Source organism: Phacochoerus africanus, chromosome 1, assembly GCF_016906955.1.
Source record: "Phacochoerus africanus isolate WHEZ1 chromosome 1, ROS_Pafr_v1, whole genome shotgun sequence".
Taxonomy (NCBI): domain Eukaryota; kingdom Metazoa; phylum Chordata; class Mammalia; order Artiodactyla; family Suidae; genus Phacochoerus; species Phacochoerus africanus.
In genome coordinates this window covers 61336880-61360778 of record NC_062544.1, presented here as the reverse complement: position 1 = coordinate 61360778, position 23899 = coordinate 61336880, and the positions used below count along the sequence as shown (strand labels likewise).

The 23899-nt window shown below is 39.8% G+C and overlaps 1 protein-coding gene across 1 annotated transcript; it reads left to right on the top strand.

Moving 5' to 3' along the window:
• The first annotated feature begins 3524 nt into the window (after positions 1-3524).
• SUB1 (SUB1 regulator of transcription) lies at positions 3525-23685 on the top strand. The gene is made up of 5 exons (XM_047767495.1): positions 3525-3614; positions 6349-6421; positions 8248-8370; positions 17632-17740; positions 20676-23685. The coding sequence occupies exons 2-5, from the start codon at positions 6350-6352 to the stop codon at positions 20753-20755; spliced, it is 384 nt and encodes a 127-aa protein (XP_047623451.1). The 5' UTR covers positions 3525-3614; position 6349; the 3' UTR covers positions 20756-23685.
• Positions 23686-23899: the final 214 nt, after the last annotated feature.

Sequence of the window (23899 nt, the reverse complement as noted above, 5' to 3'; positions counted from 1 at the left end):
GATCTGAGCCGCATCTGCAACCTACACCCCAGCTCCCGGCAACGCCGGATCCTTAACCCACTGAGCAAGGCCAGGGATTGAACCCGAAACCTCATGGTTCCTAGTCAGATTCGTTAACTGCTGAGCCACAAGGGGAACTCCAGCAGTAGAGTTTTTTAAATACATACTCTTTAGACAAAGAAACAATACATTTATGAAGAACCGACAAGGCAAAAACGTTTGGGCCATTGTAGTAAATTAGTCAAGAAATAACAAAGTTTGTTTATATAGACTTGCTGGCCTTGAGGTCCCTGCCTCTGGTGGTAAGGATGTTGTTCTATCTCCTGATGCAGGGAGAGTGCCTTGCACATGGGAGATTCATTTCCTGCTTTCAAGGGGACAAAGGAGGGTCAGATATTCTTCTTGTATCAGCAGTTTCTTATGTAACTTTAATTCAATATAATCAATGTGCCAAAGTGGCGTATTTTGGGGCTGCCTGCCCTGAACCTCATAAAACTCAATCTTTATATCGCCCTCTTCCTCTCCGCCAATTCTCGACTCCAACGGGATTGACTGCTTTCAGTGTGCCTTACTCATTTTGTGGGCATTCCTAGCTCAGTCTTTCTCTACTCCCACTCCAGTGTTCTCTTTCATCTCCCCTAGGTCAAACTTAAGTCTGTTTCCGCATTAAGCATCCAATCTAGAGGCTCAGATCTCTGTGGAATTTCATAGTATCTGTGGTTGCAGGTTTCATTTGATGATTACACGGAGACTTGCACCATTTCATGTCAGTGATACCTCAAAAAACAAAACCTTGACTAACACAGATCTCTTTTTCTGGGCACAGACACCGATGGAGGGAGGCTGTGGGATCCCTTGGTGCTAATTCATAGTAGCGATGGGTGAGAAGGAGAAGACAGTGGTACTGTCTTGGATCTTGGAGAAAGGCCGGAACTGCGCTTGGTAGCTTTGCAGAGCCAGTCTGTGTGGGGGCTTGGGCAGCCTTGGCACTGAGCCTGGGGAGCTGCTGTGTGGCCCCTGCCTCTGTGTAGCCTATGGTCTCCAATGGTATTCTACATCAAGAGAACCTTCTATTCTTCAGACTCATCTAGACTTTACGGCATTTGCACACACTTCATACGCTGCTGGGAATCATCAGCACTCAAATCTTAGCCTGGCTGTCCCTTTTCATTAAGGTCCCTGCCCAAATATTCCCACTTCACCTCTTTCAGATCTAAGTTAACCTCACCCTAAAACTCTCTACTGCAGCATCCTCTTTTTCTTTTATTCTTTTTCATTTTCTTTCATTTTTCTTTTTTTGCTTTTTAGGGCTGCAACTGCAGCATATGGAGGTTCCCAGGCTAGAGGTTGAATTGGAGCGTCTGCTGCCAGCCTGCACCACAGCCGCAGCATCGCAGGATTCCAGCCGTGTCTTCGACCTATATCACAGCACACAGCAATGTCAGATCTTTAACCCACTGAGCAAGACCAGGGATGGAACCTGCATCCTCATGGATACTATTCAAATTTGTTTCTGCTGTGCCACAATCGGAACTCCTCTTTTATTTTTTATAGCACTTATCTGAATTGCCATCTCTATGTAATACTTTTCTTGCTTATTGTTTGCTCTATGAGTTTAGAGTGACCCTATCAGTTTCATTCTTTCCTGAATTCCCACCACTTAGAGCAGTGCTGGCATACGGTAGTGGTGTTGAATACATGTTAACTAAATGAGTGAATAAACTGGGAAAGGACCTTTGCTCAGTTTCCTCCACATAAGTAAAGAGAACTGTAGCTCTTTCCATCTCAAATGAGAGGGAGGGGAGGTTGTGTGTTAAGTGACTCCAGCCAGTACCCCGAACTCTGTCCTTTCTCCGCTAGCATACAGATTTTGAAAGAGAACTGAATTCGTGGCTCCCAGAGCCCAGGCTGCCAGGTGATCCTCTAGTTATTCCACTATATGAGCTTATTCCAATCAGACACCCCCTAAAGAGCCTCGGGCACCACTGGCCCCAAAGGGAACTTTGGTCAGCTAAGCCATAGTTTGTGGGGGTCCTTTCCAAACTGTCTTTGGGTGTGTAAACTCTGGGCTGGCAAACGCTGAAACAGTGGTTAATGAGTAAATTGCTTTTCTTTCTTTCTTTCTTTTTTTTTTTTTTTCCTACTTTTCTAGGGCTGTACCCGAGGCATGTGGAGGCTCCCAGGCCAGGGGTCTAATCGGAGCTGTAGCCGCTGCCTGGCCTACGCCAGAACCACAGCAACTTGGGATTCCAACTGCCTCTGCGACCTACACCACAGCTCAGAGCAACGCTGGATCCTTAACTTACTGAGCGAGGCCAGGGATGGAACCGGCAACCTCATGGTTCCTAGTTGGATTCGTTAATCACTGAGCCATGACGGGAACTCCAATTTCATATTTTTAACAGTTCAATTTTCTCATTTTTCTTTTTGACTTTTTCAATTTTCTCATCGAAGTGTATCTTTATATATTGTAAAACGCACAGATATTAGGTGAAAATCTAACCACCACTCAGACCAAGATATATTCAGCATTCCAGCAAGTTCCCTCACTCTCACTCCAAGCAATACCCCCGAAAGGTAACCTAACCTAGATCCCCATGTATTATTCTTGCCTTTTTAGCAACATCATATAAAAGGAATTCTACACTGTTTGTTTGTTTGTTTTTTTCTTTTTAAAAATGGTCATCTAGCCTGACACTGCATGATTGGGAATGGGCTCGAGCTTTTTCAGTCTTCTTCAGTCTGTCTAGTGTGACTCCAGCAGTGCAGGGTTTGAGTCATGACACACTCCCTGTACAGCCTACAGCAGATGTCTTTCATCTTGTTGATCCTTGATGTCCTCATCCACAAAATGGAGAGAATAATCATTCATACTTTGGAAAGTGCTTGTTAGGATAAGTAATATTTAAGTGCCTCATTACAGTGTCTGGAACATAGGTGTTTGATAAATGTGTGTAGAATAAATATATGTACATACATGTACATATATGAGCTTATATTTATTCTTGGCTTATATATATATTCTTGGCTATAGTAGGCATTCATTAAATATTCATTCAAATAATCTATTGGCCGTGTTCCTGCTTGTAGTATGGATTTCTCTTGCCTTCTGTGAACTACCATACACCTCCAGGATTCAGTTTAGGTATTAAGGATGTGTATGTGGCCGAAGAGGTCTGCAAAGTAGTTTTTTTTTTTTTTTCCTTTCCCCACTTTCTGGAATTAAATGCTGTGAGTTTGGCTTCTTCCCTTTGGATTTTACCAGCCAGGGTCATGTATGGACATTTCATTTTAATACAAGAAAACATTTATTAAACAAATGCAAAGCTCGGTGCTTGTCATTCTTGTTTTATTCATTCCCTCATTCCCTCACAGGTCTGATCCAGTCTTGGCTGCATCTCACTTATAGCGGCATCGGTTCAGGACCAGGGGAGGTCCCTTTAAAGCCCTGGAAAGGGTCTCGGTGTTGGTTTCCGCGGGGAGGCCACGCCCCATCACGTGAACGCGGTCCCAGCGGGGCGGGGCCGGCGACTCTTAGCTGCCGTCAGTTCCGGTTCTCTGTCAGTCGAGAGCAAGCGAGCCAGAAGGAGGTGGTTCGCCTACCCGAGCGGAGCGTGAGTACTCGGGTCCCGGTCCTCCTCCTTCGAACCCCGACCTGGCCGACCCCCACCCCCTCAGCCCAACCACTTACTGCCTGCCCTCGTTCCCTCTCGTCCGCGACGGCAACGGGAAATGGCGGCGGTGCCCGATCTCCAGCTTATCCTCCTCCGCCTCCCCTGACCCTCTCCTCTGTACCCGACTCCGCGCCCCACGCGCTGCAGGCCCCTCGGCGCCTGGAGGTGGCACCCGGGGACGGCGGCCTGGGGCGGCGGGGCACGGCCGGGCGGGGGCGAGGAGCCGCGGGGAGGGGGCCGGGGCGCCCCCGGGACAATGCGGCGGCCTGGGCTCGGGCGGGGGCGCGTGCGGGGCCTGCGCTTGCCCGAGGCCTCTCTGGTGCCCCCACTCCTGCCCCCAGGATTGGGGGGCCCTCCAGGGGTGAGGGAGAGTGGGCCAGGGCGGAGGAGAGCCCAGGGGGCGGCAGTAGAGACTGGGGTGGCAGGGGACCGCTGGTTTGCTGGGGGGTAGCGAGCGCTTCGAGAGAAGAAAATGGCGCTTGGTGCAAGTCCCTCCTCTTCCCACACCGTCTCCTCCGCATTTCGCTGCTTCCCACGCCCCCTCCGACCAACCTGCCTCCCCTCGCCCAAGTCGTTGCTTGTCCCGAGGTTCTTGGTTTTGTGAGACCCCCCCCTTCTCCGTTTTGGTGTTTATCACCCTCGTGTTGTACCGAATTCGTCTGTCCTTTAGTCCTAGTTTATTTTCACCTAGTCTTTTCTAATGCTCCCTCCCCCATGCCTTCATGAAAGATTCATTTTTAGGTTGTGTTTTGTGTATGTTCTATATCGGCGCTTTTCGTATCATTTTTGCCTTCAGGAGGAGCCTGCCCCGCCCCCTTTTTTACCTCGAACAGTAAAGGCTTATTCAGTAAAAATTAAAATGTATTTTGTTAGAAGTTCAAAGAGGCTGGCTTTAGTTACCATTGCCTTCTCTTCGGGTCGGATGGACTGACTTGGGTTAGACACGAGGTGGTTCTTTGAAATGGTCTTAGGCCTCCAGGCACCTTTAACGAACAGATGGTATAGTTATGCTTGACCGTTTTAAAGTGAAATATAGGTTATGTTCAATTTAATTACCTTAAAAAATGTTTCTTGGGCATTAATCGCAACTAGCATAAAAAACAAGATTGATTTTGGAGATTAGGTTGTAAAGTGGGGCACTAACAGGACTCATGTATACAACGTGGTTATGAATGTTGCTGCTCCCTTCTGAATTTACTCCTCTTGTCATCAAGAAATTGCCAGTTAAAAGCAGTAAGGCTGAGTTGGGCATAGTTTGAGCTTCTTGAATTTAGTGGCTGGCCAGGGATGGCCCATTTCTTTTACCTTGACCTCCTATTGTGCGGCACATTCAGTGCCAGTGCAAATGCAAGTTTAGTCAAGAGCTGTGTTATTTATGATCTTTCTTTTATCCAGCAAACATTTACAGTATGTATATGTTGTGTACATTGGGCCCTTTATGGCACACAAAAATTAATAAGACTCAGGCTTTTCAGAGATGGAGAGAACAAAAGATACTCGTTTTGAAAGTAAGCATTTTACCACTTTTTTTTTTTTTTTTTTGGTCTTTTTGCCTGTTCTTGAGTCGCTCCCGTGGCATATGGAGGTTCCCAGGCCTGGGGTGTAATCAGAGCTGTAGCCACAGGCCTACGCCAGAGCACAGCATGGAGGGATCCGAGCTGCGTCTACGACCCACACCACAGCTCACAGCTCACGGCAACGCCGGATCCTTAGCCCCCTGAGCAAGGCCAGGGATTGAACCCGAAACCTCATGGTTCCTAGTCGGATTCGTTAACCACTGAGCCATGACGGGAACTCCAGCATTTTACCACTTTTGTAATAGTGCTTTGGAAAGAGGTACAGCAAGCCTTGGAATTCCTTGAAATTTGGGAAACATAAAGGAAGAAGACTGTGCCTTGCTCTCAGGCATGTGAAAGCAAGGCACTGATTTATGTACCTCTGTCTGGGGGGCCTTGGGAACTAGGGTCATAGTAGGAATTTGAGGCAAGGTTTTGCCCCTCTGATTAGCAGAGTCTTCAAATTTTAGTCATACTCCAGAGTAGAGAGTCAGTGTAAAATGTAATGAACTGTGAATTATGTACAACTCTGAATCAGTACTTGCTCTTTTGATGGCATGGTCAAAAAGCCCCCCCAAATTAATATATACAAAATATGAAAAATAGGATCATAATGGTAAAAAATTAACTAGATATCGACATCTGTACAGTACAGTTCGCCATGCTGTTGGTATGTTGGGGTCCCACAGTGAATGATCATACACTTAGTCTCATCAATGGGAAGTATAAAGCAGTACTGAAAATTACTATTCATGTATATTCCTGGTTTTAGCAGGGATTGCTGTCAGCTGCCTTCTTGCAATTTACCCTATCCATAAACATCTAACCCTGCTAAAATGAAGTATAAAAAGACCCGCTGGCTTTGGGAAAGAGAGAGGTGTAGGAGTATGAGATGTGCATGACATTTAGTTCTTCTTGCTGTATACAGAGCACTTCACTCTGCATGTTATTTTCAACTTGGAAGAACATAACTTCTAGCATTGTCCTCAGTGTAACAATTCCAGTACCACAAAATGGTAGAATGAATTTTGGAGCATCTGGAATCTAATTGGGGGAGAGTTATGTTGAAGGTAATGGAACAATTTGTAAATTACTTACATAATGTATTTTTCTTTCAGAATGCCTAAGTCAAAGGAACTTGTTTCTTCAAGCTCTTCTGGCAGCGATTCTGACAGTGAAGTTGACAAAAAGGTGACTATACCTCTACCATGTCCCTTTTGTGATAATTAATTCAGCAGTATTGCTCACCTCCAGTTCTGAAGAACTGCAAAGCATGTTAGAGTCTTAAAACCGAGAGCCTGGATAGGTGTTTCTGAAAAAGCAGGTGGCTCCTGGAGCGTTTGACTAAAGTGCCTAGGGTTTTTATCATATACACACACACCAAGCCCCTAGGTCAGACCTGCGCATGTCTTCTGACTTTAACAAGTCTCCTGCTGAGGTTTTTAGGAGCCCTAAAGATGCAGGACCACTGCCTTAGACCCTGGAGGAAAAGCGCTAGAATTAGGCCAAAGCCATTACTTGCCATTATCTAGTAGTCTGCCTCATCTCTAGGTATTCTGTGTAGTAGTTGAGCCAAATTATCTGAACTCCTGGAAAGCAGATGTCAGTTTGATAGGCTTCTCAGCCTTGATGTTTATTCAGTCTCCAGGGATTACATAAAATGGAGGCTTGGTACATTTTAAATTAGAATGTTATTTACTCTGGTCTCCTCCTTTTAGTTAGATCAGCACTCAGCAAAGCTAACATGAAATTACCCATTTTGATAGACTAGGCTTTTTCTGCATTAGGTAACAGATATGCTGTAAACTTAACTGTGCATCTGCTTAACTGAGCATGTCACTGTCCTTTATCTCCTTGAAGCTTACACAGTTGTGTCCCTGAGCTCAGTTAGCAGTGTTAGAAGAAAAGAGAGCTTATATGAGAATCTTGGAGGAGATGGACTTTTTATAGGAAAATAAAGTATCACGTGGAAGGTTGAAATGCTTCAAAGAATATGCATAGTCATATTTGAGGATGAAATGTCAGAATTTAAAATTTTCTTACAGTATAACATTTGAATACATTCATTTAACAAATTTTTCTGGAGCTTTTATGTGCCAATTGAGTGCTGGTCCACAGGGACTATCCAAAGCCTCATACTGCTTATTGCGCTAATTTTTGCTATTTATCCTAAGTAGTACCATTAATCTTTTAAGCACTTATATTAAATCGCTTTTCCAATTTGTGGACATAAATATGCATTATATTTTACCTAACTTTAATTTGGTGGAACATTTAATAGTTTATACCTTCCACTAAGGATCATGACTGCCCTCTACTGTTTAGATTTGGAACTACTGGATTTCATGGACTGATGTCTCATTTTGGGAATGAGGCTATGTAAAAAGCTTTTATAGTAATGCTGCTTTCAAAACAATGTTTTGATTTTGAGTGCTAGTCTAACATAGCGCTTTCCATCATAAGCGATTTTTTTTTTTTTGTGATGAGTTGTTCACCTCCAGTACCCAGTACGAAGTGACATTCTTAGCTGTGGCTACTTATCAACTCCTTAAGCCAATTTAAGTCCCTTTTGGAATGGGCAGATGTAAATAATCATAAGTTAGTTCATTTGTCCTAATTAGTATATTTTCTTTGTAAAAACAAATAACTGAGTAGTTTAGTAGACTTGTGGTTTCCAAAAGTTTATTCAGAGGCAGAAGGCCCCTCTATTTTTTCCACCAAAGAAATCTTATGTGAGATCACAGTCTATGGAATAACTGTTTCTCTGGTCACTACTAATGTCTGAAGTATCTTTTCGGTTTCTGAAAACACAGTTTGAAAATACTATACTTGACAGGTTAGTTTCATAGTTCTGTTGTCAAGTGAAACTTGCCTATGTATGTATTTATGCTTTTTTTCTTAATAAATACAGTTTTTTTAATCTTTCAAGTGTTGAAAAGTAATGGAGTCTTTTGAACCTGAGATGTGTCTTGTTCTTAGGCAAATTTTAATCATATTAACCATGTTTTTGTTTCAAGTTAAAGAGGAAAAAGCAAGTTGCTCCAGAAAAACCTGTAAAGAAGCAAAAGACTGGTGAAACTTCAAGAGCACTGTCGTCCTCCAAGCAGAGCAGCAGCAGCAGAGATGATAACATGTTTCAGGTTAGCTGGTTATTTCCTTAGATCCAGAGGAATTATTATTTGCCTTGATCTGAAGGATGTTAAAAGTACCTTTTTTCCTTTGATTGTTATTTCTCCAATACTTAAAAAATTTTTTTAAAGTACCTTAATCTGATAACATATAATAATCTTTTATGTATGTTATAGTCCTCTCGACTGAGGCTATTTGTTGAAATGTAAGAACAAGTTTGTAGAAATGAAAGCAATTTACATGATGTAGTTAAGAGAAATAAAAAAAAGAGATGGAGAACTGCACATTGAGAAAGCAGTTTGGAGGAGGTAGGTCCAGCATTGGGCTGAGAAGTATGCAGAAGATATTCCTGGAGGGGAAACAGCAATGTAACCTGCCTAGTTTTGACTTGATATCAGAACAGGTAAATGGGATTACTGAAATGGGCCCTCTGTTTATATGTTGGGGAATAAGGTTGAGTAGCAGGATAAAATGAGGAAAGTTCATTAAAGGAATTTGATGAAATTACTCAGTACTAGTATAGCTTCTTGTTTTAGGGAGACTTGTTATTGGTATCACGTATAAGAAGGTTTTATGGAGAGGCAGTGGGGATAAATACTTGATGGTCTTTCCAAAAGATAAGGTAATGGTAATTATAGATCGATGATGAGGAAGAATGGACTAGAGACATGAAGCCATCAGTAGAGACTGGTTTTGAATTTGAAAGACAATAGAGGTGAAGGTTTCTTTGATAAATATGAGGAAACTAGTTTTAGTGGCAAAGGTTGTTAAGTTTGGCTTTTTGGACCTGATTGTAAATGTGATAAAGTCTCTCTCCTTTAACACCTGGAAGGCTTAGTTGAGAACTGTTTTTTGTGGGGTCATTAGTATGGTTGACTGAAGCCTTCCACTGAAGTAGATAATAAACCAGAGGGAGAAGAGGGAGGTGAGTGAGGACATGTCTTGGTGATACTCAGGTTAGAAGGACAAAAGAGGATATAGGTCAGAGAAGGTGAAGGAAAATAGGAAGAGTACAGTAATAGGAGCAAGAAAAAAACAAGTGCTTTGTGAGAACATGAGAAAGTTAAGCCTTTCTAAAAGGAGGTATTAGTATCATTTGAAGCCAGAAAGAAGGTTGGACAAAATGAGACTGCAGACAAAGTGAGGCTTTTTTTTTGTCTTTTTTTCTTTTCTTGGGTGGCACCTGAGGCATATGGAGGTTCCCAGGCTAGGGGTTGAATCGGAGCTGTAGCCGCTGGCCTACGCCAGAGCCACAGCAACGTGGAATCCGAGCGGAGTCTGCAACCTACACCACAGCTCACGGCAACGCCAGATCGTTAACCCACTGAGCAAGGCCAGGGATCGAACCCTCAACCTCATGGTTCCTAGTTGGATTTGTTAACCACTGAGCCACGATGGGAACACCAAAATGAGGCTGTGTGTGTGTGTGTGTGTGTGTGTGCGCGCGCGCGCTTGCGCGCGCACATGCACGTGTTTTTCTGTTTTTTTTTTTTTTTAACTTACTACTGTCCTTGAAAGACACAGTACCAGGATTAAGGTCAGAATGGGAAAACAGAATTTTGATATTTTTACTCAATTTTGCCTTACTATACATCTGGATAAAGAAGTAGACACATGGTAACTATACTTAATACCATATTGAACACTGGAGCTGTACTAAGAGATTTTCAGGTGCACTGATGACATACAAAAATGGTAACTGTGTGAGGAGATGTTACTATGTTAGCTTGAGGGTAATAATCTTTTCACTCTGAATAATGTATAACAAATCATGTTGTGTACCTTAAATACATATATTTTTTATTAAAAATTATATGATGAGGAGTTCCTATCGTGGTGCAGTGGAAAATAATCTGACTAGGAACCCTGAGGTTGCGGGTTTGATCCCTGGCCTTGCTCAGTGGATTAAGGATCCAGCGTTGCCGTGAGCTGTGGTACAGGTTGCAGATGAGGCTTGGGTCCTGCGTGGCTGTGGCTGTGGTGTAGGCCAGCAGCTGTAGCTCAGATTAGACCCCTAGCTTGGGAATCTCCATAGGCTGCGAGTGCGGCCCTAAAAAAGCAAAAACAAACAAAAGGTGATAAAACTGACAAAATGCAGATCAATTATTTATTTAAGGGTTTTAGTCTTCTGACTTTATATATAGAGGAATGAGAAGCAGACTAGATTAATTTGGTAGAGAACCTAAATTATTACCCTTTGTATATAAGGAAGAGTTATGAAAAGGGTTCTTATTTCTTTGAGTAGATAATATAACTGAAGCTATGATAAGGGTGGAGAAGTGAAAGGGCAGAATATTATGAGTGAGAAAGTTCTCTGAGATTCTTTTCTGAGGAAGTGACATTTAAAGCTTAAGACAGGAGTTCTCATTGTGGCTCAGCAGTAACAGACCGGCTAGTATCCATGAGGATATGGGTTTGATCCTCGATCTTGCTCAGTGGGTTAATGATCTGGCATTGCTGTAAGCTGTGGTGTAGATTGCAGATGTGGCTCGATCCCACGTTACTCTGGCCGTAGCGTAGGCCCCTAACCTGGGAACCTCCATATGCCACAGGTGTGGCCGTAAAAAGCAAAAAAAAAAAAAAAAGCTTAAGACATAAAGGACAGTCAGCCATGCCAAGTGTATGGAAGAGTGAAGCGTTTTCAGAGTAGAGGGTGTTGTGCAGATGCCTTTTAGGTGGGAAAGAGCTTGGATTGTGCAGGAATTACAAAGTCCTGGTAGCTGGAGCCTAGAAAGTTGGCCTAGAAAGTAGGAGATCTAGTTGGTAAGGAAGGCGAGGGGATCGGTCTTGCAGGGTTTTCCTGTAGGAAGGCCATTTCTAGGAGTTTGAGTTTTTTCTGAATGCAGTGGAAGATATTTTAAAGGGCAGAAAGAAATGTAAAATCTGCAAGAGTGTATGTCACTTTCCTCCCATGTAGAATGAAGGGTTGCTTTGGAATGTTTTGACTTAATGTTTACTAAAGGTAAAAACTTTGAGATAGATGCTTGGCAACTATCTTGGGCTTTTCTCTGATCAATTCTGTTCACTATATGTGTACCTTTACTTGGATGATAGATCATCTGTGGCCTATTAATGGATTTTATCTTGTCTACCCTACTCTTGATTTTACAGATAAACCAGGCCCCACATTCAGAGATTTTATTCTGTTAGAGTAGTTATGGCAAACCAGTTCTTTTTTTATGGGGAGGTTATCTCACCAGAAAAAATGAGTTTAGTTCTAAAACCCTTGTTTGGAAGGTTCCACAAGCCTTACAAGTCTGTTAGACTCCTTTTGAAAGTGCCTCTAGGAGGAACATAGGCTTTTTCTTTTTTTTCAAAGTAATTTTTCACAGACCTAGTAGTCTATGAAAGTAGTCTGGATAGGCATTCTAATAAATAATATGATATTTAATTTCATTGCCATTAGAATGTTTTCCTTGAAGTGGTATTTTGGCCATAGATATTTTGGTGGTAATACTGACTTTTAATTGGCTTAAGAGCACATTAGCATCCACTGGTAATACAATATAAAATGAGGACTTCCTTTTTATTGGTAATAATGGTTTGATAATTTTATTAGACTGGTGAAGGATGGAGTTTCTGGAAGGAAGATAAGTTATCCTCATTGTGTTTTATAAAGTTGTAAATTCTGTTCATTTAAAAAAATAGGGCTATAGGAGTTCCCTGGTGGCTTAGCAGGTTAAAGATTTGCAGTTGTCACTGCTGTGGCTCAGGTTGCTGCTGTGGGGTAGGTTTGTTCCCTGGCCCTGGAATTTGTGTTGTGTGGCAAAAAAAAAAAAAAAAAAGGCTGTGTATTTTCTACACTCTTTATTTACCAAGAAACTGCCTTGAAGACATCTCCTAGAATGGAACTTTTAAAGACATTGCTAGGATCTTTAAGGACCCAGTTATCAGGTATACTTTGCCAAAAACAAATAGATCTGAAATCTGAATTAAAATTGTTTGGATATTGGTTAGTAGCCATTATGCAGGATTTTTTTTTTTTTTTAACCTAAGTATCCATCTCTTGAGAGTAGAAATGGAGGAAATGATCTTAAATTCTGATAAGGCAGTGTACATCAAGCATAAGCAGCCCTCTGATACAATATTTGAAGAGAATTGTGCCCAAGGGAAGTCACCGCACTAATCTTTTAAACTCTAGAATGAATTGGGCAGAATCCTGACTAGAGAGGAAATGCTACTACATACTTACTTTTGTCTGGTTTCTTCAGCTCTGAATTTTAAGAACATGTAATCTACCCTGCATGACTTAAAGTGATGTTAAAGATGAATTGGGAAACTATCCTGTAATTATTAGTGCTTGTGTCTTAAAAGGTCAGAATGGTTGAGGCAGAGGACTCTGATCCCTATTTTTCTTCAAAGAAAGGTACAAAGGATCAGCAATACTACTTCAGTTGATTTGATGATTTAAGGATAAGCCTGTTACTTTTAAATTATGTTATTACAGAGTCAAATGTTCTTAACCTGGGGGTTTCATTTTGGGAGTCCATGAAATTCTTTAATTTGAGTTTTTTGTATAGAAGGGATTATTTATAACCTTCATCAGTTCCAGTTCCCCAGAGGGGACAGGAAATAAGAAAAAAATTTAAGAATCACTGATCTGTGTGATATACATGTTTTTTTTTTTTCTTCTCTACTAATCTCCAGATGATGTGCGGGTAAAAAAAAAGTACGTATTCTGTGATGTGATTGTTATTTTCTTCTATGATATGTAAATGCAGTGGTCTTTATTCTTTCTACTTTTAATTATTATATCTATACTACTGTATCCTTGTTTTTTGGGTTTTTTTTTGGGGGGGGGTTTGTTGTATTTAAGAATTTGTCAGCTTTATTTCTCCTCAAGGAAGAGGTTAACTATTGGGCAAATTCCTTTCTTTTTAAAACAAAATAAGTATGATTTATATGTGATAAAATGCACACATTTAAAGCATGGTTTGATGAACTGTAATAAACGTGCTCTTGTAGTGAGGCTGTTTCCATAACCCTGGGAAATTCCCCCTAGGCCTCTCTTTGTAGTCCATTCCCTTGCTCCAGGTAGGCACTGATATAATTTCTATCACTAGAAATTTATTTTGCTTTTCTAAAGCCTCATATAGATGAAATATAGGCGGTATTGTTTTGTGTCCTTTGCGTACCATTACGTTTTGGGATCAGTCCTTGTTTGAAGTATCAGTAGCTCGTGCCTTTTTATTGCTGATTGATATTCCATTGTATGACTGTACTCAGTTCATTTATCCATTCGTGTGAATGGATATTTGGGTTGTTTTCTAGTCTTTTGCTATTAGGAATAAAGCTGCTACGAATATGCTTGTTCAAGTCTTTTTGTGGACATTTTCTCCTTTTGGGTAAATATCAAGGTGCATTTGCTGGGTTATAGGCTAAGTGTATGTTTAACTCTGTAAGAAAGTGTCAAACTGTTTTCAAAAATGACTGTTCTCTTTTGGAGTTCCCGTCGTGGCGCAGTGGTTAACAAATCCGACTAGGAACCATGAGGTTGCGGATTCGGTCTCTGGCCTTGCTCAGTGGGTTAAGGATCTGGCGTTGCCGTGAGCTGTGGTGTAGGTTGCAGACGTGGCTTGGATCCCGAGTTGCTGTGGCTCTGGTGTAGGCCAGTGGCTACAGCTCCGATTAGACCCCTAGCCTGGGAACCTCCATATGCCGCGAAAGTGGCCCAAAGAAATAGCAAAAAGACAAAAAAAAAAAAGACTGTACTCTTTTACACACCTGCTAGCAGTGTATAAGATTCTAGTGCTCTACATCCTCAGTGGGTTTTGCCAGTCTTTAAAATTTTATCCACTTTCATTAATAGATATATAGTTTGACTTTGCACTCACCTGATATATTTTTGTTTGAAGACTGTTCAAATCTTTTGCCTATTAAAAAAAAAGGTCATTTAGAGTTCCCTGGTGGCTCAGCAGGTTAAGGATCTGACATTGTCACTGCTGTGACGCTGGTTTAATCCCTGGCATGGGAACTTTTGCATGCCTCTGGCATGGCCAAAAAAAAAAAAAGAAAGGATCGTTTGATTTACTGATTTGGAGGATTTTTTTCTTTTTATATTTATTTTTATTTTTTATTTTCTAATTTTTATTTATTTATTTTTATTTTGTCTTTTTAGGGCAGCAGCTGTGGCACATGGAGATTCCCAGGTTAGGGGTCTAATCAGAGCTGTAGCTGCCGGCCTTTATTTGGAGATTTGCATTAAAGCTTTTTATGCTGAAATGAACACTAGCTATATTAAGGGATACTATACAAAATTCACAGAAAGTTTTTGGTTACAATAAGAGGTCTAGGAGTTCCCATTGTGACTCAGTGGTTAACGAATCTGACCAGGAACTATGAGGTTTTGGGTTTGTTCCCTGCCCTTGCTCAGTGGGTTAAGGATCCGGCGTTGCTGTGAGCTGTGGTGTAGATTGCAGATGCAGCTCGGATCCCACGTTGCTGTGTCTCTGGCATAGGCCAGCAGCTACAGCTCCAATTAGACCCTAGCCTAGGAACCTCCATATACGTCGGGTGGGGCCCTAGAAGAGACAAGACAAAAAAAAAAAAAAAAAAGAGAGAGAACAATAAGAGCTTCACATTTTGGTAGAGCAGCATTACTCTGTTCTCAGGCTTTCCTGTCCTTCCATCCCCATAGTGCTTTGGTGCTGGTGTTCTCTGAAGCATTGTTGCCAAGTTTTAGAGTGTTGATTTGTTGACCTGTATTTTTTCCTATATTTCTTACTTAGTGTAATCAAACACAGGTTATTTGAAAAGCAGTGAGGAACTTCAAATTGTAAAATCGCAAAGTTTTAAATATGTGGATGGTTAGCCGTATTTGGTAGGAAGAAAATGCCTCCGAAGTTCATCTGTAGTAAACAGAAGCATTTATACATAGCTCATTGAAATTATGGATGAGGAAGCTTGTGAGAAGTTTCTAGGGAAGGATCGTAGAAGTTAAAGTAGCTAGCTAACAAGTTGTGTTAACTATATCGTACCATTCCCTTAAAGCAGCTGAGTACTTGTTTTTATAGCAGCATAAGACATCTGGGAAAATGCTTACAGATACTTGTGTGGAGTAAAGCCTTTTCCTTCCCTGTGCCATCTGTAGTTCGTGTTAAGCAACAGTAGAAGGTTTTGAAGAATAATTTTCTGTGGACAGTGTTTTCCCCCGCTGTGGACAGTTTTAAGTTTTCAGTTTGAGACTGGAAGTGGAGTGTATTAAAGATGTTATTTGAAATGAATGTCTAAAATGTTACTATTGACTCAAACTCTGGATTCTTATATTCAGAATTGTTGCTAAACCAGTGTAGCTAGCTGAGTCTATGGATTTCCTATGGCTGTAGTTTGTGCAAGATTTTGCTTTCTAATGATTTTTATTGTGGTAGAAAACTCTGAATATGAAATTTACCATCTTAGCTATTTTTAAGCATACAGTAACATTAAGTATGTTCGTGTTATTGTGATAACAGATCTCCATAACTTTTTCATCTGTAGAGTAAAACTATTACATAACAACCCTCTGTTTCTCCCTCCCCCAGCCCCTGGTAACCTCCATTCTACTTTTTATCTGAATCTGACTACTCTAGGTACCTTACATATATGTGGAATCATCCAGTATGTATCTTTTTGTCATGGGCTTATTTCACTTAGCATAATATCCTCAAGGGTTCATCCATGTGACAGAATTCCTTTTTTAAAGCTAAATAATACACTCTTGTATCTGTGTCCCCCATTTTTGTTTATCCATTCATTTGATGATGGACATTTGGGTTGCTTCCATCTCTTGAGTGTTGTGAGCAATGCTTCTGTGAACATGGGTGTGTGAATAAATATCTCTTTAAGACAACCTTCATTTCTTTTAGGTATGTATACCCAGAAGTGGGGCTGCTGGATCTATTTTTAGTTTTTTTTTTTTAATTTAGTTTTTTCAGTTCTATTTTAATTTTTTTGTCTTCTGTCTTTTCTAGGGCCGCACCCATAGCATATGGAGGTTCCCAGGTTAGGGTCGAATCAGAGCCACAGCTGCTAGCCTACACCACAGCCACGGAAAGACTAGATCCAAGCCACATCTGGGACCTACACCACAGCTCACGGCAACGCTGGATCCCCAACCCACTGAGCGAAGCCAGGGATTGAACCCACAACCTCATGGTTTGTAGTCGGATTCGTTAACCTCTGAGCCACGACAGGAACTCCTATTTTTAATTTTTTAAGGCATCTCTATTCTGCTTTCCATTGTACTGTTTTACTAATGATTCTTGGAGTTCCCGTTGTGCAGTGGTTAACGAATCTGACTAGGAACCATGAGGTTGCGGGTTCGATCCCTGCCCTTGCTCAGTGGGTTAAGGATCCAGCGTTGCTGTGAGCTGTGGTGAAGGTTGCAGACGCAGCTTGGATCCTGCGTTGCTGTGGCTCTGGCATAGGCCGGTGGCTCCAGCTCCGATACAACCCCTAGCCTGGGAACTTCCATATGCCGCTGGAGCGGCCCAAGAAATAGCAAAAAGACAAACAAACAAACAAACAAAACCTAATGATTCTTTTAGTGTAAAAATGATTGGAAACATGATATGTGTTTTGTTTAGTTTCATCTTTTTTAGAAAGCTTTCTTTTTAACAGTGATAGTTCCTTCAGTGTAGTTTTGATATTATGAGTAGTATTGATATTGAGAATAGTAATTATTTTTGTGATTAAAAGTAGAGTGAGGGAGGAGTTCCCATCGTGGCGCAGTGGTTAATGAACTCTACTAGTATACATGAGGATTCAGGTTCAATCCCTGGTCTTGCTCAGTGGGTTAAGGATCCAGTGTTGCCGTGAGCTGTGGTGTAGGTCGCTGACACGGCTTGGATGTGGCGTTGCTGTGGCTGTGGCGCAGGCCAGCAGCTACAGCTCAGATTCAGCCTCTAGCCTGGAAACCTCCATAAGTCAAGGGTTTGGCCCTAAAAAGAAAAAAAAAAGGTAGAGTGAGGGAGTTCCTGTCGTGGCTCAATGGTAATGAGCCTGACTAGTATCCATGAGGACCCAGGTTCTATTTCTGGTCTTGCTCAGTGGGTTAAAGGATCTGGCGTTGCTGTGAGCTGTGGGGTAGGTCACAGACATGGATCAGATCCCGAGTTGCTGTCGCTGTAGTGTAGGCTGGCAGTTGACATCTCCAGTTCGACCCCTAGCCTGGGAACTTCCATATACCTCAGGTTTAACCCTAAAAAAAAAAGTAGAGTGAGCATGCAGCAAATGTGAATATAAATGTGGATACCATTGTTGAACAGCTTTTTATGTTTTTGTTTCTTTTGCAGATTGGGAAAATGAGGTATGTCAGTGTTCGGGACTTTAAAGGGAAAGTCTTAATTGATATTAGAGAATATTGGATGGATCCAGAAGGTGAAATGAAACCAGGAAGAAAAGGTGAGGTTTTTTTTGTTTTTTGTTTTTTTTTTTGCACATAACAAATATTTTATTCCATGCCAGTCATAGTTCTCAGTGTTTTACATACAGCAATTAATTTAGCCCTTACAATAAAGTGGATACAGCTATCCATGTTTTATAAATCAGAAAACTAAGGCACAGCACGGTTTATAACCAACCCAAGGACATATATTCTCTCAGAGTATTAGATCTGTGTTCTTTTTTCTTTTTATTAGAACCATTTCCTTGTTTACAGATAAAGAAACAAAGCTTATATAAATATGACCATGTTATTTCATTAGAAAATGGTGAAGCTAGAACATATATCCATTTTCTTTATCCTATTCATGTGATGAACAAAAAAAGAAAATCAATTATCACGTGAACTATGTGAAGGTGTTACAAGGTATACAAGAACTCTGTACCTTTTTGTTTTATTTTATTTTCCCACTGTACAGCAAGGGGATCAAGTTACCCTTACATGTATACATTTTTTTTTTCCCCACCCTTTGTTCTGTTGCAACATGAGTATCTAGGCATAGTTCTCAATGCTACTCAGCAGGATCTCCTTGTAAATCTATTCTAAGTTGTGTCTGATAACCCCAAGCTCCCGATCCCTCCCACTCCCTCCCTCTCCCATCAGGCAGCCACAAGTCTGTTTTCCAAGTCCATGGTTTTCTTTTCTGTGGAGATGTTCATTTGTGCTGGATATTAGATTCCAGTTATAAGTGATATCATATGGTATTTGTCTTTGTCTTTCTGACTCATTTTGCTCAGGATGAGAGTCTCTAGTTCCATCCATGTTGCTGCAAATGGCATTATGTCTTCCTTTTTTATGGCTGAGTAGTACTCCATTGTGTATATATACCACATCTTCCTAATCCAATCATCTGTCTGTGGACATTTGGGTTGTTTCCATGTCCTGGCTATTGTGAACAGTGCTGCAGTGAACATGTGGGTGCATGTGTCTCTTTTAAGTAGAGTTTTGTCCAGATATATGCCCAAGAGTGGATTGCGGGGTCATATGGAAGTTCTATGTATAGATTTCTAAGGTATCTCCAAACTGTTCTCCATAGTGGCTATACCAGTTTACATTCCTACCAACAGTGCAGGAGGGTTCCCTTTTCTCCACAACCCCTCCAGCACTTGTTATTTGTGGATTTATTAATGATGGCCATTCTGACTGGTGTGAGGTGGTATCTCATGGTAGTTTTGATTTGCATTTCTCTTATAATCAGCGATGTTGAGCATTTTCTCATGTGTTTGCTGGCCATCTGTATATCTTAAAGGTGAGATTTAATTTCCTGAATTTGGTCCTAATATTAGGGCTGAATTTTAAAAAATGACCTAAGCTTGAAATTGTTTAGACTTTATTTGAAGTTGAAATAATGGGGGCAGGAAATCAACTTCCTCCTTGAGTTGATTTCCGTATCTTCGGTAGCCTTTTTGGACATGACGCTTAAACTTATTTTAATAAGTCTCAAATACAGCTGTTGAAACCACTCCCCCCAAATAATATCTCTAATATCACTTCAGTTGCCTGCTAACTTATTTCTGATTGTACTTTAAAAAGATAACACCAATTTTGAAGGAGAGTGGGGGCAGTGGGAAGGTGTAAAAGGAATGGAAGTCCTGGTTTACAGTGTTTCCTTTTGGTTCATCTCCAAAAGTATATTATTTAGGGTGGTGTCCTTTAAGTGGATCTTTGCCCTTCTTCTATTTGTGCTTCATCTGTCCCATGCTTGTCATCATCACAGAAGCATACTTTATTCATTCACCAAACAGCTAGAGAGCATTTGTGTACCAACAGAAATTCATGTATTTGGGTAGTTAGCTGGTTTATGTTGATTCTAAGCTAATGAAAAAAATGCCTCTGTATGTTATTTTCTTCTTTTCTGCCTACATCTTGTTTTGAAATGTACCGCTTGTTTGCATCATGTAATTTTTGACTTTTTAAAGCTTAACTCTGTGTTTTCTTTTCTTCAGACTACTTTTTGGATTGATCATTCAAGTTGTCTCATTGTAGCCAGTGCCAGATTTCTTTTCTTGACTAAAATGATTTGATTAGGTCTTCCCAATACGTTCTCTTCCTTTCTGTGCCTCCCAGCAGATTTCCAAGAAAGTCATTAGTTCTTCCATTTCTGGCTTATTTTTCTGTTTATATGGGCCAAGGAGTAGAACCCTGAAAGTTTCTATAAAGTACTTTCTGTACATGCTTTTACATCTTTTATAGGAACAACATGTTAACTAATGTTTTAATGCTTATTTATGTGTCATGATATGCTGAGATTTTATTCACATTAGTTAATCATTCACAATAACCCTTTGAGTTATAAGCACTATTTTTACTGGTGAGGAAACTGAGGCTTAGAAGTAATATACTTCTTTTAAAGGCCATAGAGTTACTGGGCTTGGGATTTGAACCCTGACAGCATGATTCCAGAGTGCACTCTTCACTAGTATGCACATCTGAAAAATCCTGTTTGGAGCATGAACCAGGGATTTTTCCAGAGTGAAATGAATGCTCTGGAAGAACTCAGTACAGAGTCATTTATGTTGTTAAATTTGAGCAAATATTGGAAACAACTGGTTATAGAAATGGGGTGTAACTTACCAAATCTAGGCCTGGCCACTTAGCCTGCCAGTTTGCAGCATTTGTGAGGTAAATCTTCACACCATCCTTTGTTCTCACCGGGTATATTATAGGCATTATGGACGATGCAGTGTTGAAAGTAAAACTTGATATGAGATTGATCTGCTAAGGTAGTTGTGATAATTACGTAGTTGACAAACATTAGAGATTTGATTCTTAATGTACCATTGTGCCATTCAGAATGGCAATTTTAATAAAACTATTTTAGTTGGAAGTATGAAAATCCTTGAGAGAGCTTAAGTAGATTTTCGGTTTTTGATAAACTTTTTTTTTTTTTTTTAGGTATTTCTTTAAATCCTGAGCAGTGGAGCCAGCTGAAAGAACAGATATCTGACATTGATGATGCAGTAAGAAAACTGTAAAATCAGAGCCATATTAAAACTTGTACTGTCCTAGTTGTTTTATCTGTCTTTCTACATTGGCTTTTGTTTTCTAAATGTTGTTTTCCAAGCTATTGTATATTTGGATTGCAGAACAGTTTGTAAGATGAATACTTTTTTTTTAAATGTGCATTATTAAAAATGTTCTGAGTGGAGCTAATTGTCAGTTTTATTAAGGAGGATTGCTTTTGTGTCTACCACCTGGTGTGAAATAAAATCAAGTAATACAATCTTAACTGTTGTGGCCTTCTTTGATCAAAAGAGTTGGTATTAAGGCCAAAAATTAACAGTTTATAGACCTTTTAGTTTCAACTCAGCTTTTACTTTCAGAAGAATGTACATTGTGTTGAATTGACTTTTGGTTTGTGAAATTCATAGTGGATCTATATTCTTCTAACCAAATGTCTGGACTTGTTTGGTTTTTTTTTTTTCCCCAACCCCAATGATACTTCTCTTTCCCCCTTTTCTTTTACTTCTAATAACTTATCTTGTCATGTTCAGCTTTTATTTTGCTTTTTGCTCTTTTTCTTGAATATATTATGCTAATTTGGAAAGTCCGAAACTGTCAAAATGTTAGTTAATAAGGTACTTGTAATTAAAATATGAGACTACAATCACTAATTCTACTGTATTAAATATTAGAAGATATAGTTTGATAAACAACATGGCTTGTATGAAAACTGAGCAAGTAAGTGTATGTCATTAACTGTAGTGTTCTGTGTAGTTACTGCTTAGTCTGCAGAAATTAATGACTTCGATGTCTGATTTGCTTTCACTTATATTCACCATGGGATGATGTCTATAAAATCAGATACTGTTAAATTAGATTAGGATTTAATAAAAATTATGAAAGCTTACTGGCCTAACATTTTATTTTATAACATTGAGTATGGATTATATATATAGCCAGAGATATCACTGAGCTTTATTCTCATGGTAGATGTTGTGGTCAGTTTTTAGAGGAAAGAACATATAGAGCATATACTTGTGTTTTTTGGCCTTTGCTTCAGTAGACTTGGTTCTTTTGCAGTTAATCTACTGAACGATGGCATTCTAGACTTAATGTTACTAAGTTTTAGCACTCTGAAGTGGTTTTCATTGAACCATAATGATGAAGCAGACACAGATTGAGGCACAGATTTCAGGGGCTTTGCAGCAATAAATAGGGCATGGCGTGCCTTAGGAAAAGAGTGTAGGGGAACTATAACAAATTAAAGAAAGTGGCAGTGAAGAAGGAATTGTCTTCACACTAAATGATATCACATGATATTTTGATCACATTGTAAGACACAGTTCTAGATAGAATAGTGAAAAGAGAGGTTTAACGACGTAAAAAAATTCTTGATGACTTTATTTTTGGTAGTTAATCTCAGTGGTTACTGCCGTATCAGAGAGTTGCGCTGTTATACCAAGTTTGATTGCTATATCTAAAACATGTTGTGGTAGAATTGTCAAGGGCTTGATTTCAGAACCATCTGCCAGGGCACATAGTTACCAGTTTTTTTCTGGCAGCTGTTCTAAGTATTTCTTTTACGTTTTTAAGATTTTTGAAAGTTTTTTTTTTTTTTTTAGCAGTAACCCTAATATGTGCTTAATTGGGAAAATAAATCCTCTTTTCTGTTATTTTAGCCTTCATTAAATAATAGGTACCAAAGTGTTCAGAATATGTATTTTAGACAAATCATACTTGATTGAAAACTTTCCCCTTATTTGGGAACATAATATATGTCCCAGTTAACTGAATTGGGTAGATTTGTAAAGTATTCCTTACTATATATACAGAAAGGGTAGTTAGAACACAGAACTTTGATTTTGGTATAGATGAAGAGGGAGTAATGAGTAAATTTCCTAGGTTTATGTGAAATTAGGAGGTGTACGCTTTCTGAAGCAATCTAATACAGAGATGGTGCTGAAATCTGTTACCAAGGCATTCTCTAGTTGTTTAGCATCATGTCATTAAAACTTTCACACAAGGAGTGTTTCTCTGGCAGATTTTAAGGTTACTACTAAATTCATTTCAATACATTACTGAAATGGAATATACAAAAATTAATGATCTCTTAGAAAAGGGTAGAAAAGGATGAGAACTGGGTTGAAAGAAGAGACAAAGTAACTTGTACTGGAAAGAAAAGATATAGGGTACTTCTGTTTTCTGTTTAAACTTTATCTTCTTGGTAAGATTTCTTGAGGAGACAGTGGTTTCTTACCTTGTAATGCCAGGATGAATTTAATTCTTGCCAGCCCTTGGGTGTGCTCAGTAGCAGGGCCTTTCTAATGGACTCTTCCTCTTTGTCTTATTAAAGTACAAGCAGCATTTGACCAATTTCCAATGCTCTTGGCATTTTAAAGGACAACCGCTAAAAAAAAAAACTTTATAATTTTATTATCTTTTGCTTCATAAAATGCTGAAGAATTTCTTTTAAAGAAAACGCCTACCTCATTAGCTGGTCAAGATGCTGTGATGGTCAACCTATCCTACCTAATGTGTTTAGGAAAAAAGAATTAGCAAGAAAAGTATGTACGTCCTGGCTTGGCTATTGAGGGAAAAAAGAGAAAGAGTTGAGTATTAATTATTTAAGTATTCCTGATGGGAGTATGTTGGAAGAGTACTGTAAAAGTTTGAATTTTTTAAAAAGCGCTAATATTTAGGTATCTCTCCTGAAGTTCTTTGCAACTCACTTTTTATGGAAATTAACCCAGTGAAACACTCAAAAGTTTTTGCTTTTTTTTTTTTTAAGTGGTGTTTTTCCAGATAAACTCTAGGGGTAAACATTCACATAGTAACAAAAATGTAATTCTGTAATTGTGTAATACCTGTCTGCTTTGTTTGGTACATCTTCCATGGAGATGTCAATGAATATAATACTGCATCTGTGAATATTTTAAATGTTGAAATAAAAATAAGAAATGTGCCCTCTGTGTCATCCCAGTTTTACAAACCTGCAGATGAATGGCTAAGTTACCTGGTGAATGGGTTTATTAACAAGTAGGATACTTTTCTGTGTGGATGCTTTGGAATGTGAGTTTGCCTTTAGAGTGTTGAATGTTTTGAGGACCTCTGGGACTGGGTGGTGTGGCCTCATTTTTTTCCATCTACTTGATCCAGTGGAAAGATGCAAATCTTAA